This window comes from Aptenodytes forsteri, unplaced genomic scaffold (assembly GCF_000699145.1).
Source record: "Aptenodytes forsteri isolate BGI_AS27 unplaced genomic scaffold, ASM69914v1 Scaffold217, whole genome shotgun sequence".
Classification (NCBI taxonomy): Eukaryota; Metazoa; Chordata; class Aves; order Sphenisciformes; family Spheniscidae; genus Aptenodytes; species Aptenodytes forsteri.
In genome coordinates, this window is record NW_008796222.1 from 8,439,213 (window position 1) to 8,452,928 (window position 13,716).

Here is a 13,716-nt window from a genome sequence, read left to right on the forward strand (position 1 = left end):
AGCGCTGCCGCCCTCAGCGCCTTGGCCGCAGCCCGCCGAGCTTTTTGCTCGCTTCTCTCTGGCTCCTCTCTTCTCGCTTTAGTTTTTCGCCTCGCTGTGGAGCGTTTGGGAGCGTGCGGTGCGAAACCCCTTAGCGCGGTTTGACACCACCTCCAGTATCCCCCTTCGCGTGCCGCAGTTGACTAGTAGCGGGGTGCTTTGTGTCCAGTAAAATGTACGCGGCGCGTTCGTTTCTTGCAAACTTGAGTACAGGTCAAATTGCGGGAGTTAGCTTGCGGAAGCGGTGTTGTTCCGTCACTGCTGCCGGTTGTTCGTTATCCTGATGTTAGCCTGGTTATTCGTCCTGTGGGTTTGTCTGACCTTTCTGGCTCTGTGAGCTATTTGCTAAAGTGTTTACGTGGCCAAGAACCACAAAATGTGCCGCATGCCCCAAAACGCGAAGAAGTTGTTCTGGAAGTACTTACATGTTCTCTGGCCGCATTGCATAATGGCGCTGGGTGCAGCTAAGCGTGAAGCTGTCCCGTAACCTCTGCTTCAGCCCTTCTAGATTTCCTCTTCAGCCCTACCACCGACGACGTGATGTAGGCCAATATCGGGCACCCTGTCGGAACCGTAAACTGCTTGAGGACTGCTAAGAGTCAGAGGTTAACAACCTCTCCGGTGCAGCGGGAGAGGGCAGTGTTGGTCCAGCAGGACAGACTTCTGTTAGTGTTTCCAGGTTTCCCCTTCAAGTGTAAGGGGAATATCCGAATTCACCCTGTATAAGAGCCAGTACAACAGACAGGTTTATCTTGGGAGGGAACGTGAGCTTGCCTACGCTTAAGAGCTGAGTTCGTGGTACCAGAGTCACTTTTTCAGTGAAGAGCGGACATCTGCTAATGGGGAGAGCTGGGGAGCTTGCTGTTATCCCATATAAAGACCCTAAAAGAGCCTTTCACAGAAGGAGTAGCACTGGGAGAACATCTGACACCCTGCCGCTGATTCTGAAGTAAACAGCTCATTCTTGAAACCTTTTGCTGTAATGAAAATGTCTCCTGATCCTTTACTCTTGCAAATCTATTCCTCTCCCATGCTAGTCTGGGAAAGCTGTTTTGAAAGTAAACTAAAAGTCCTAGTACACCTGGTGTTAGCTGGCTGTGTTGACTGTCCTCGGGTCTCCACAGATGTACTGTGCTAAATTTTCTATGTATCAGTGAGGAATTCACAAAAGTGAACGTTGTTCATTCATCAGAAGTGAGTGTTGCGTGTGCTGTGATCGTTCTTCAGATGTATACACAGAATAATAAATTACTTTTTTATTCTGAAATCTGTTATCCAGAAACTGTCATATAGCTCTTGAAGTGGTTTAAGTGCCTTATTTCTGAAGGGAACAGGGCAAGTCTGTTGCAAACCTCACTGATGCAAACCGACAAAGGTCTTTTCATATCATCTTATGTTTCTTGAAAGTGAAGAAACAGTGCCAATATTTCTAGCCTGATCCTACCATAACCAGGTGGATTCAGGCTTAATTCAAATTATGAGAATACTGGAGTTAGTTAATGCATTTGTAGTTGTTATCTTGAGATGTAAATTACCATACTGATTGCCAAAGATCTGTGAATAGCAGCGTTCCCTTCACTAGGGAGCAGAGCGGAGAAAAGTGAAAGGTCATCCAAAGGTGCCTGGAGTAGGTGGATGTGATGTGAAATGTGCTGGAGAGTATGCGGTGTAAGGAGTTGTGGGTTGTATGTGGGTTTTCTGAGTATGATGGCCATATGAGTAAGTCTTAATTAAAACTAATGCAGTAAAATTGTAGATTGGGAGAAGATCTTATTTGATCCAGATGGTGGATGTGTTGCTGTTGTTGTTTTAAGGCAACAATGTTTGACTGAGATTGACGTAAAAAAAGCAGCTGGACTGGTTAGGTTGCTGGCTTGATGAAAATATGAATAGATGGACTTTCTGCTCTCCTTTATATGCGTTTGTACATGAAGTCCTCTAGGTTCTTGTCTTTATTTCCCTTACTTTGGTTGCTTTCTACTGTAGGGTTGTTTATAGCTGGCTCTATTACCTAAAGGAAAAATGTAATCAAAAGGAACAAAGCTCTTGCCATCTGAGGTTTCAATGAACTCCTGCAAAATTAATTTGGTGGACTTTGGTAACTTCACTAGTATATCCTCTACTATCTGAGTTTACTATAGTTAGAAGGTTGCATGAGGCATGATCTTGGTGTACATGTGGGGTTTGGTTTCAGAGTATCAGTAGTGTCTGGAGGGCAATGTATTTGTCTTGTCAAATGCATTCCTAAGTTGTAGCTTTCAGTTGTAGTTAGTTCAGTGAGAAGGATTGTGCCTTAACCTGGGAGATGTACGTATGGGAAGGTATGGATCTAAGAGTTGTTTCTGTGGGTTGCTCTTTTTTCAAAAGTTGCTCTTTTGACAGTGGTAACTTTGTCCTAATCAATGCTTTTTTTTTTAGGTATCTGTGGTTTCTGTGGTGCTCTTTTTTCAAAAGTTGCTCTTTTGACAGTGGTAACTTTGTCCTAATCAATGCTTTTTTTTTTTAGGTATCTGTGAATACCTTTCTAACTGCAGTTCGTGTATTGGTAATGACACAGATGTAACAGGCTGCAAGTGGATCAGATGTGAAAGTAAGGAGGACTACACAGTGCAGATCCTTACTGTGCCATGTAGAACCTTAAACCAAACTAGACCTACTTCATCTGTATTAATGCTCATTACACAAATATACTGTTCTTTTTGATAACCTCATGGAGCATTAACTCATAAGTTGTACCTGTTATTAAACATTTCAAGTTCATATGTGGAGACAGCTGAACGTGTTCAAACTAATCCCAGATTTTTAAGGCTTCTGATTTAAATCTGTGCTGTTGATAAGCTAATGTTTTCCAGATGGTTCAGAATGTTTTTAGAACAAACTAGTTGCTTGTGTTTGCTGTTAAGGAGTCATGAGTGAATTCTGACATGCAGGCACATCCCTGTGCTTCAGTCCCTTGAGGTTTTGTCATAGACCTGGTCACGACCACTACTCCTGAGCTGAAGTGCAGTAAGGGAGAGGAGTCCATTAAATAAGATTAGTTAAGAGTAGTGTTCCTGAAACTAAGAATTGCAACCCACTGAAGGGATCATGACAGAGCCAAAGAAGCATTAGCTGGTCTCATTCAGAGCCTTGTTTTTCCCACTGTAGGAGAGTTGAATGTGACTATATTTGGGTGACCTCTGGTACTCAGTCCTGGAGGAGGTAAAGTTGCTGTTGACAAAGTCATACAAAGACTACATAAGTAGTCCTCAGGTGGATTATTTGTACTACTTATGTGAGGTGGAAACAGGATAAAGAGGAGAGTGGCTTGACTGCAATAGTGATTTTTGTAGCACTTGACTGTAGATGACCAAGAAGGTTATATGTGAAGGCTAAGATGCTTCGGAACTAATGAAAAGAATTTTGGATGTAACTTGTCCAGTACAAGAGTGTCCTTTAAGAAGCTCTTTTTCTGAATTCTGCATGTGTTGTCTGACCAACAGGCACATACTGCAAACACCCAAGAGATCTATGTAACTTCTTTGAGGGAGAGGTTGAAATCTGAGTCAAGGGAGAGTGCAGGCAGAGAGTAAGAAACTGATGTCTTCAACAATTTCAAGGTCAAGGATCTGTTTGAAAAGCTGGAACTAAGTTTTACTTGTATTTAGAATTTTAAGACAGACTTTTTTTTTATGATGTTACCATAGAGATGCAAAATGTTTAACTTGAAAAATGCCACAAATAGTAGAAACACTGTCTATAGGCTATGAAGAAAAAATATCAAGCTATACTGTTACTGCAAAATGGTGCATAACCATGTATAAGTATTGCTTAAGTGTTGATTTGAGTGGTAGAGTAACTGTAGTGAAAGAAAATACTAAAACTTTTGTAATTTCTATTTATTAATATAATACTGAAGTCCTGCATATTGAAGTGGCTTTAATGTTATCTTGGCTAGAAAGATGGTGTTTTGTTTGTCCTATGAACAGTTTGTCAGTATTTAGGAACAATGTCTCAAACACTTTAAAGTTCTGCTGCTGTAAATATTTTTGTCTCTTTTCTGACAGAAGACATGTGTGTAAATGAAACAGAAGTAGATGTGAAATATCACAACTGTACAATTGGAGAACAGTGTTCTTGTAAGTATTTAGATGTTCAGCTTTCACATTGTTTAATGTGAAGCAGTTGCGTTTACAACTCCTTCATCTGTTGACCTTTGTTAATATGCCTTCTACAATTTACATAAGCATGTACAGGTATGTAAATAAGCCCTCTTCTTCTGGCCTAAACTTATGATATGTAATATTAAAACACAATTTCGTTGTGCATTCAGTTAACTGCTTACTGTTGCTGTTTCAAGAAGCCTGACATGTTACTAGACGCGTGCCTCTGGCTACTGCCTTGGTTTCTTAGATTAAAATGGATGACGCTTCCTATTAGATACAGCATATACTAAGGAGCTTGTCAGCATCCTCAAGACAGTAAGCTTCATATTCAATGTAAAAAGTTTCACCTGCTAAGTCCATTGCTTCATCTGAGATGCAGTAAATAGGAAAAACTGACGAACCTTCTGGTTTGAATTGTTAACTAGCACAGCTCTTCATGCAGTCCTGAAGTGCAGGGTCTGGGCTATAGAACTGCGTGAGGTAAATCCTTCATGCTAGGAACGTGCTCAGTTGCATATCTAGTTCAGTCTTTTCATTAATTTGTGCTTGCTGTGCAAAGCGGATTTGCAGGATATGAACAATTTTGATTAAATCTTGAATTTCACTTTTGTGAAAGCCCCCCAATTTTAGTTTTTCTGAAAGCTGACAAGAAATGGACTTTAAAATAAGATTTTCTGGTTTTAAGATCTAGAACAGCAAATGAAAATTCTTAATATTCTTCTCTAGATGAGTTCAACAGTGCTGCTGAAGAGGCTGGCTCACACTAACAGAGATGAAGCTTCCATGCTGCTATGGGCTTATCTTGTGGTGGTGGCAGCCAGTCAAGTAATTCCGCTTGACTTGGACTTCTGTGTTGTTTCTAAAATTGTAACAATCGCCTCTTAATCAGGAGTGTTAAAAGTACCATTTTTCAGTGCTTTCCAAAGAGAGCATGCTGTCACAATGCCTTGTTCTATATCTAAGAGTAGAATTTCTACAATCTGTTCCTGTTAAACTTGTAGTGACATTATCAGGTTGTTGTGTTTTAGCTTCTGCATATTCAAGGAAACTTGTCACCTTTAGTAGGGGATCTTTGGTGGTGTGAGAGGAACCTGTATACCTTAGCAGCTCAGTGTCATGGCTCAGCACTACGTTTGGGGATTGACATGGAAAAACGTTAAGGTGGACCTAAACTGACTTGATGCACGTGGGACCTGAGAGAATGTAGATTCTGCTATATCCAGCCTATCTCTGTAGAAACAGTTGGCTCTGGTTTCCCACCATGCTGAATTGTTTCAAGATGTAAATAACCACATTTAAATGACCCTGAGCATTAAAGGCTTCTGGACATAATGGTATTTCAGCAGGAAGCTTGCTGATGTATCAGTGTATGATTAAGCAACAGTTTAGATAAGCTGTCCATGTGTGATTAACTCAGCTAACACAGTAAGTTGCAGAAGGCTTTACAGCTTTTTTTACAGCACATGCTGAAGCTGAGAGCACCTACAACCAGCAACAGCTCTCAGAACAGAAAGCTTTAGCTAAACTTTCAAATTCTTGAGGATGTTTTGGTTTTCCCCCCATACTGCTTCAGCTGTCTAACCACTCTGATTTCTAGTTCAACTTGATAGGTCAGGTTCAATTTTAGTTGCAGTGAGGTTGGGAAGCAGTACTGAATACCTAGTTTCCTGTTGTGTAAAGCATGCACAGTTTGTGCTTGTACAATAGGACTCTTCTCCCTTCTGTTTGCTTTGAGGAATCTTGAGTTGCCAGTTGAACGCTGGCTTGATTGGGCTGCCTGTGACAAGGTTTTTCATGTATTCACTTGTGCAACTTTTGCTGTTAGCATGGTGGTTTGAACATTCAACTGCTTTGTAATAAAAACCAAAACTACAGTAGAACTCGATGCTATATGAATTCCCTAAAACTCATCCTGCTGCTGTTCCTTTTTTTTTTTAGTTAAATTCTGTCATTAATCTCTTTAATGTAACTCTTTATTCTTTTGTAGTTCCTACAGTTGTTCCTCTTTCCAGTGCTACTACGCCGTCTTCCAATACTACTACACCACCTGCCAATACTACCACAGCGTCTTCCAATACTACCACAGCCAGTTCTGCTACCACAGCTCATACTACTATAGGTAATATAGTACCACTGAACACAGAATGGCAGTAAACTAGGAACTGGTGAATAAAATAAAGGACGAAGGCTTTTTCCACAGATCACTGGAGTAGCATAACTACAAAACATCTGATGTATGGAATACATAAATGGTCCCAAGGTTTGGAAGAAGTGGATTTTATAAAACGCTAACAGAGAAAATGCTTCTTTCCCATATAATTAAGAATTGGCTCAGTGGTAATTGTTTGAATTAGATTAGTCATTTCCACTAATTATGAGGTCTTATGAGTGTGAACTGGGCAACAACAACAAAAAAATTTCTGTTCTTACATGTGCTGCCATCTTAACAGTGAAGTTCTTAAAAAAAAAAATCTCTAAAAGCATCTGCTGCTTAAGGGAGCTGGGAGGTAACAAGTTGGTATTTGATTAGGCTCAGAACAGCCTAATGTACAGTAGTTGAGTAAACCTACAAACGTTGGCACTTGTCCCAGGCACATAGTGGAATACTGATTAATTTTTAGTAGTACTAATCTGAGGGGGGTGGTCAGAGACCCAGTGTTCTGGCTTGATAATGGAAGAGCTTTTAGGAGATGGTCTAGCTACAGGTGAGTGTTTGCTTATTCCAGTGATGTCATTCACAGTTAGTTTTTGGGGACAGGGGGAGAAAAGAGGAAGTTTTGCTATCCTGTAAGTGTTTATCTCCTGTCTAGAGATACTACATTAGGTACTTTTTTTTAGTACAATAAACACTAACTGATTCTAAGGGCTGTCTAATGAAAGTCTTTTGCCTTGATGCAGATTCTCAGTTGTCTTGAAGCAGCTGTCTTGATTCTTGTTCAGATACCAGCATTTATATTAGTGCTTGAAAGAAAAGTGGGTTTGGCTGAACAAAGAATCACTGTCTGATCTGTGGAGAACCTTGAAATATTTGGATAACAATGGTATGCATGTTTAAAAAAAAAAAAGTCCTTATTGCAGAAACTTGGCTTAATGCTGTGCAGCTGAACATCTGAATTGTGTGGGCTACAGTCTGAGGTCAAAGCTTATCCTTGTTTAAGCAAAACAAGACAAATCATTTACATGAGAACTTCAGTGCTTGCAAACTTTGCTCTTGAAGCTTATGGTATGTACATATTGTCTTCTCTCAAACAGCTAACATCACCGATGTAACTACACATGCTCCTCTACCTACAACTACCGTTACTTCAGCCACCACAACAACCAGTATTCCAGGTAACTGCTACTTACTAGCATAATTAAAGCATCAAATACTTAGAAATTAGTGTTGCTTTAAAAGAGTTATCTTGAAAGACTTACCAAGTGACAACATTAAAATAGTATTGGTATATCTGCTGTTGTCACTTCTAACTTTATGGCATGTCTAATTTTGTTAAGGTGATGTATATATGTAGCAAGGTAATACCCTGAGAAACAGAGCTAGTTGGTGAGATATTAAAAGCCAGAAACATGTTGGTCAAACGAAATCAGCTGGCTGCTTTTAATAGTGTGGCTGGAAGTCACTTGTTAACTCACTTATCTCTGGGAGGTGGTATTTTGTTTTTCACTTGCAGCATGATAATGGGATACCTATTAAAAAAAAAAAAGATTGGGCTACAGTGATGGGAATAAGCCGAAGTATTTTTTTTCGGCATCAGTCCTGAATATGCTATTTCATGAAAAGCTCTCATGAAGTAAAGCTGTGTAAAACTAGCCATCAGCAGATGGCTGTTACTTCCAGATTCATATGTGTTGTGGCTTCAGCTGATTTCTTTAAGCATGACTCTTGGGGTAAAGTACAGTAGATAGAAGATAATTTAATTTTAATTTAAGCAAAAAACTGTAGCAAGCAGCAGAGATTGGAAAATGTGTTTTGAATGTGAGCATATCAATATACTTCTATGTAAAGGAGGAAAGCTTTGGGTTTTTGAAGTACAAATAAAGTCCAGCTGGGACTTGCTCAGTATTGAGGTCTGGAGCAGTTTGGTTATAATAGCTCTAGCCTTGTACAAACAGTATTTAATCAGAATTTCAGTATCACTAATCTAAATGTGGCTGCTGACATGTCTTTACTCTTGATTATTTTTTGTTTTCTTATTGGTGTTTGGATGTTTTGAGTAATCTTAATACAAGGAAGCCAATACTAAAATCTGTAAAACTATTGTGAGCATTGTGCACTCACAAACTCTTAATGTGGTGTTTAACAGGTACAAATGCTACTGTGACTCCTGCACCTTCTTCACGCAAATCTACATTTGATGCTGCAAGTTTCATAGGTGGAATTGTCCTTGTTCTGGGTCTGCAGGCTGTTGTTTTCTTTCTGTACAAATTCTGCAGGTCGAAAGACCGAAACTACCACACACTTTAGGACCTGCCACTTTATAATGGACTAGTAGCCCAACACCTGTAGTTCACTGAACCAAAATATTTTCTGTTGCTCGTGGAAGACAGCAGTTCATATCCTTTAAATCTCTAAAAGAAGACTTTAAAAGAATATTTTTGCAACATTATACTTGGCAAGAGGTGATACGAATCTCTTCAACAGGATTACTTGCAATATGCTGCATGGGTTCTAATGGCTGTCTTATTTTCCTTTAGTGGCTGCTGCTGTGGGACTTTTTTTTTTTGATATGCCAAATGTAGACATTTAGAGATTCTTATTCAGTGGCAACACTGTCTTGAGTAGACAATCTCATGATGACTTATTGTGAAGGCTAATTTAATCAACATTTGATACAGTATCCCTTCAGTTTTATCAAGATGTGAATTATGGGTGACTGACTTCAGGGAGTGAAATACCATTTATACTAGCTTGTGGCTCTTATAGCGTGCTGCTAGAAAGATGAACAAAATTGTAGAAGTAGATAATGTCTTAACAGAATAACATAACCCATAAATTTTTTTCACAAGAATAAAGGTTGCCTGATAAAATACCGCATTCCAAATAGAAATCCTGTGCCCTTTCCAATTAATGTTGAGAGGGGATGTAGGGATAATCCTTCTAAAAGGGAAATGAAGATTAGTGCCTTAAAAGACTAAAAATCAGTAGGCTGCAAAAGCGTCTCACCTATCTCAAAGATAAATAAAACTATTAAGCACTGGCTTTATATCAGAGAATGGAATACCTGTGACTTGAGCATTCCAGTTTAAAAACTTTTTACAACTGTCCCTTATTGACCTTGTTTGAGGGTGAGGGTGCATGGTACAGTAATGTTCAGCTACAAACAGAAGCTTTAAGTTGTTTACCTTTTGTTCTGGCCTACAAAGACCAACTATAAAACTAGTGATAAAATTCAGTTCACTCCCTGTATGAAAAGGCAACAGCTTACATTTATACTTGAAATACTGGTGTTTGGGAAATCCTGAGGTTTTTCTTATTCAAATGGTTCTTAAACTCGTCGCAATTAACTTCGGGGTTTGGGTTTTTTCTTTTTTACCCTCCTGTATGTCTGCTTGCTGAAGTAGCAATTAAGGGTAGTTCAGAGGATCTGCTGATTCGACCCTAGTCAGGATTGCTGTAGTCCTGGGGCTGCCAGGGCTACACCTTTTTTCTTTCCCCTCCCTCCTTCCTGGCTTCAGGTTTGTGTCACCCTGCAGTGAACTGGTTAAGGAAATCTCTTTGGCCAAATAGTTGGTTTTTTGTGTTCTCTTTTTTTTTCCCCTTGGCTGGATCAGCCATGTGATCTGAGTATCAAAGGTATGTCATCGCCAATGTAGATTGACTTGAGCACCTGTGAAAATAAACCCACAGGAAAAATGGCAGTAAAGATAAAATCAAGTGGTGGATGTAGCACATAATACATACATAGCTTTTGATGCTATTCCTTGATCATCGGTTTCAGGATAATCTGTAGAACTGTCTTACTAGCTCTGACTTGACTGGAATTTGGCACCCAATACAAAATGATAGCATTAATGCAGATAATAGTCATGGCAGTGGAACTTAAATATGAAGCAAATTAAGTGCACTTCAGTTGGAAACTTAAAGTACACAGTGTTGCTTTCTTGTGTTCTTCTAGTTTGAATGGCATTGTTTCTATTGTGCTGCATAGAAAACTGAAATTGCTACAAAATACCGAAGTTACTCACCAGTACTGTATCTTTGAGTTCATTAGCTTTTGGTTTTCTAAACAAAACTAAGACAATCAGCTCAGGTTTATTAAAACAGCAGAGTGAGCAGCCAGTTTCCAGCAACAGTGTGTGTGTGGGTTAGATAGTATATCCTTGGCCTTATTGTGAAATCACTTCATCTGTCCTTTCCCTATCTCGGAACTATTTTATTACATTTATTTGTTTAAAAAGATATCCATGAGCTTGTATTCTGTGCTTTGAAGTGAGCAAAACACTCTTCTAAATTGTGACAGAGTTTTCCTTCAGCTCAGCAAAGCAAACTGTATGCCTAGTGTGTAGTTTTTTTGGCCTCAAAGGGCTATCTTTTGGGAAACTTGCAGAAAAGTGCTACAGAACACTTCCTAGCATGGAAGACTTTGCCACAAAAAAGTTGTTGCTCTGTAAAGTGTTGCTAAAATGCTTATTCATGAGCTATGCTGATCCTGATTTAGGTTGCTGATAAAGTATGCTGGTAAAGCAAACTAAAAGTAATTTTTAAAGTGCCTTAAAGTTGCTTAATCTTTTGCCTCAAATTTTGTTTAAAAGGGTAGAAGGGATACCTTGCCTTAGTTATTAAATTTTTCTTGGTGCCAGCAATTGCTACTTTCCAAGACTTTAGGAAACCCAGGATCTCTGACATGTACAGATGCCAGTCTGAAAAACTCAAGTGTGTACTATATCAATTTAGTCATGTTCTGGAAGGCCTGCACTATGCTCCGCTTGCTCGTTAGCCTTGCCAACAAGGTATAATCCACAGTTTACAGAGTTGTGGCTCGGATTGTTTCCCTTTCAGTTGCTTGGGAGGAGGGGAGGCTGGGTTATACATCTTCACCATGTGCTTGGCTGCCTCACTATAGAAAGTAATTACTCCTTTGTGAAATGGCAGTATCAGCTGATCTGTGCTGTGTACTAGCAAAAAACCTGAAGTAACAACTTCCAGTTTTTCTTGGCCTTGTGTTTTGAAGTGGAAGGTAGCTCATAGATCTGTAGTTGTATTTGCCCCTTAATCAATCTTAGGCACTGAACTGTAGTGACTTCAAGTTATCTGGCTTTTTCTTGAAGCCAACTTGTGCAAATATCAAGCTGTTATCTTATGAATGTTCTCTGCAAGTGTTGCTGTAAAAGTTTGTATTTTGTCTTCAGTGGAAGAAAACTGAAACAGTTGTAATCGCAAAACCAAATTGATAAATAAAATCTGTTGAATGGAATTTTACTTGTAAACTTTCTTTAATGTGAGCAATCCTAGAGGGGACTGTCTGCTGACTTTCTGGAGAGAAGAGCTGTTTTCCATAGGAATTGAGAAACACTGTAGGGAAAGAGGGAGAATGAAAGGTTTGAAGAGTTAAGTTAGCTTTCCTAAATACAGTGTTAACTTTGCATTTGGTGTGTGCAACAATACCGATTCAGATTTAGAATCGTCTCCAAAAGAATTCTCATTTAGGTCTTTTCCATGTTAGTTTAACCCTGTTCTCCCCTTAAAGCCAAAGAACAGCAAGGCATTTATTAAGTGTTCCACTTGCAACAACCTGTAAGGCTTAATGCTCCTCTTCCCAATAGCAAAGCTTATAATACTGGGTGTCAGCCTATAAGGTGGAAGAGGGACTGCAGTGTGTGGTTCCAGGGAGGCTGTTAATAACCCCTACATTGTAGCATCTTTTCACGTTAAGATCTTTGACCTTCATGGAAAAAGGTATTGCTCTGAGCCTTATTTCTTTCCTGATTGCGTGAGAAAGAGGAGGATATTTGCTAGGGCATAACTGTCAGTATGCTTGAACAAGGGAACAGAGGGTGTGCAATTCTGTAGTTGCAGACTGACTAAAATGATAACCAGCTCTGAGTGAAGTAACCTCAGCAGTCTCACATCATGACCTTGATGCTTTTGTGGGTAGCAAAAGAAGTGTGAATGTGTCACTAGGTAGTATTGGCGTAACTCATCTCATGTTACGGGAAATTGCAAAAACTTCAGTAGTGATTCTGGAAAGGCTGTATGGAAATGGAGGAAACCTAGAGCTTCCTGATGTGCTTAAAATTGCTATGCCTTCCAGAAAATCCATTTACTGCATGCCATCAAGGACTGATGAAGTTTTTGTTATGATGCAGCACTGAAAGCCTATGCACAATTGTATCACTATAGTACCAGTCTTGTGTTACTGCTGTTCTTTGAAGATAGTCTTGTGTAGGTAGAGTATTCATTCAAAAATCATCTTTGAATTTTGCTGTATTAAGTTGAAGTATTTTATCGAGAAGCTGTAATGAGCCTGAGACAGCCCTTTCATTTTTACTGCTGCAGTGGCACGTAAGTGCTTCATACTGATGATACTGTTCTACTTCCAAATTGGCATCTGGTTCCTGGAATGTGCTAGAATCACATTTGATGGCTTCTCCAGTGACAGCTGACCTTGGATATTTATCAGTCACCTTATCAGTCATTCATTTAAGGCATACCTTAAAAAGAACTCATGTTATTTGATAACTGATTCCACAGCATTCTGAGTATATTGTGACTTGTTTTGATGTAGCAGTAAGCTTGAATGAAATAAAGCTTGTTTCAGTAATGGTGAAGGATATCAGCCTTATTCTAGGAATCCTCTATCTCTAAATACTGCAGCATTTCTAACAGAAGTTAGAATTCTTTATTCAGCGTTCAGCCAATGCAATGCTGTTAAGGGTTGCCTGAATTTAATTCTAGGTCTTAGTAATTTATAAAAAGAGTACTGAGGTATTTGATTGATTATTTATGCTCACAAGCATCCAGGGATGTGGATGATGCTAGAATACTAACCTATGTGCCTTTTAACTCATCAAAAGCTGCAATACAATTTGACATATCTCTGAAAGACCACTTTGAGTCCTTTATTGGCTAGGCAATAAAAGCAAGCTTTTTTCCATGCAAGAGAAATGTAGATAAACTTATGCATTTTTTTTGTTTTATTCTAGTTAGTGTAGCATTGTGCAAGGAGCTGCCCTTCTTCCCTTTTCTAGGTGGTGGGGAGAGAAGGTGCTGGGCAAGGTGGAGACGCTGACACTTTTGATGAGTCATCTTTAAACAGGCATGAAAGGTTCAGTGTACAGGCAGCAACCCCTGGGGGTGAGAGCACTGCATTGGGCAGGATGTGGTGGTCAGGGGTTGCAATAGGAAAGCAGTTTTTAAAAAAAAAAAAAAACAAAACAACAAAAAAACCCCAACCAAAAAAACCCCCAAAAACCCAAACCAACAACAAAAAACAACGAAACACCAGACCCAGTGCTTTTGCTCTAAGCATTTAGCTGTGCTTTGCACCACCATGTTCCAAGGTTACCACAATAAAAGGAAGCCTTTTAGTTT

The 13,716-nt window shown here is 39.4% G+C and overlaps 1 protein-coding gene across 1 annotated transcript in view; it reads left to right on the forward strand.

Annotated features, from left to right (window-relative positions):
• Positions 1–11,599, forward strand: part of CD164 (CD164 molecule) — a 19,625-nt gene extending 8,026 nt beyond the window's left edge. Inside the window, exons 2-6 of the mRNA XM_009289205.1 lie at positions 2,546–2,629; positions 4,086–4,157; positions 6,172–6,303; positions 7,437–7,517; positions 8,489–11,599. Of these exons, the coding sequence (XP_009287480.1) occupies positions 2,546–2,629; positions 4,086–4,157; positions 6,172–6,303; positions 7,437–7,517; positions 8,489–8,649 (530 nt within the window). The 3' untranslated portion in view covers positions 8,650–11,599. The remainder of the gene's footprint in view (positions 1–2,545; positions 2,630–4,085; positions 4,158–6,171; positions 6,304–7,436; positions 7,518–8,488) is intronic.
• The last annotated feature ends 2,117 nt before the right edge of the window (positions 11,600–13,716 follow it).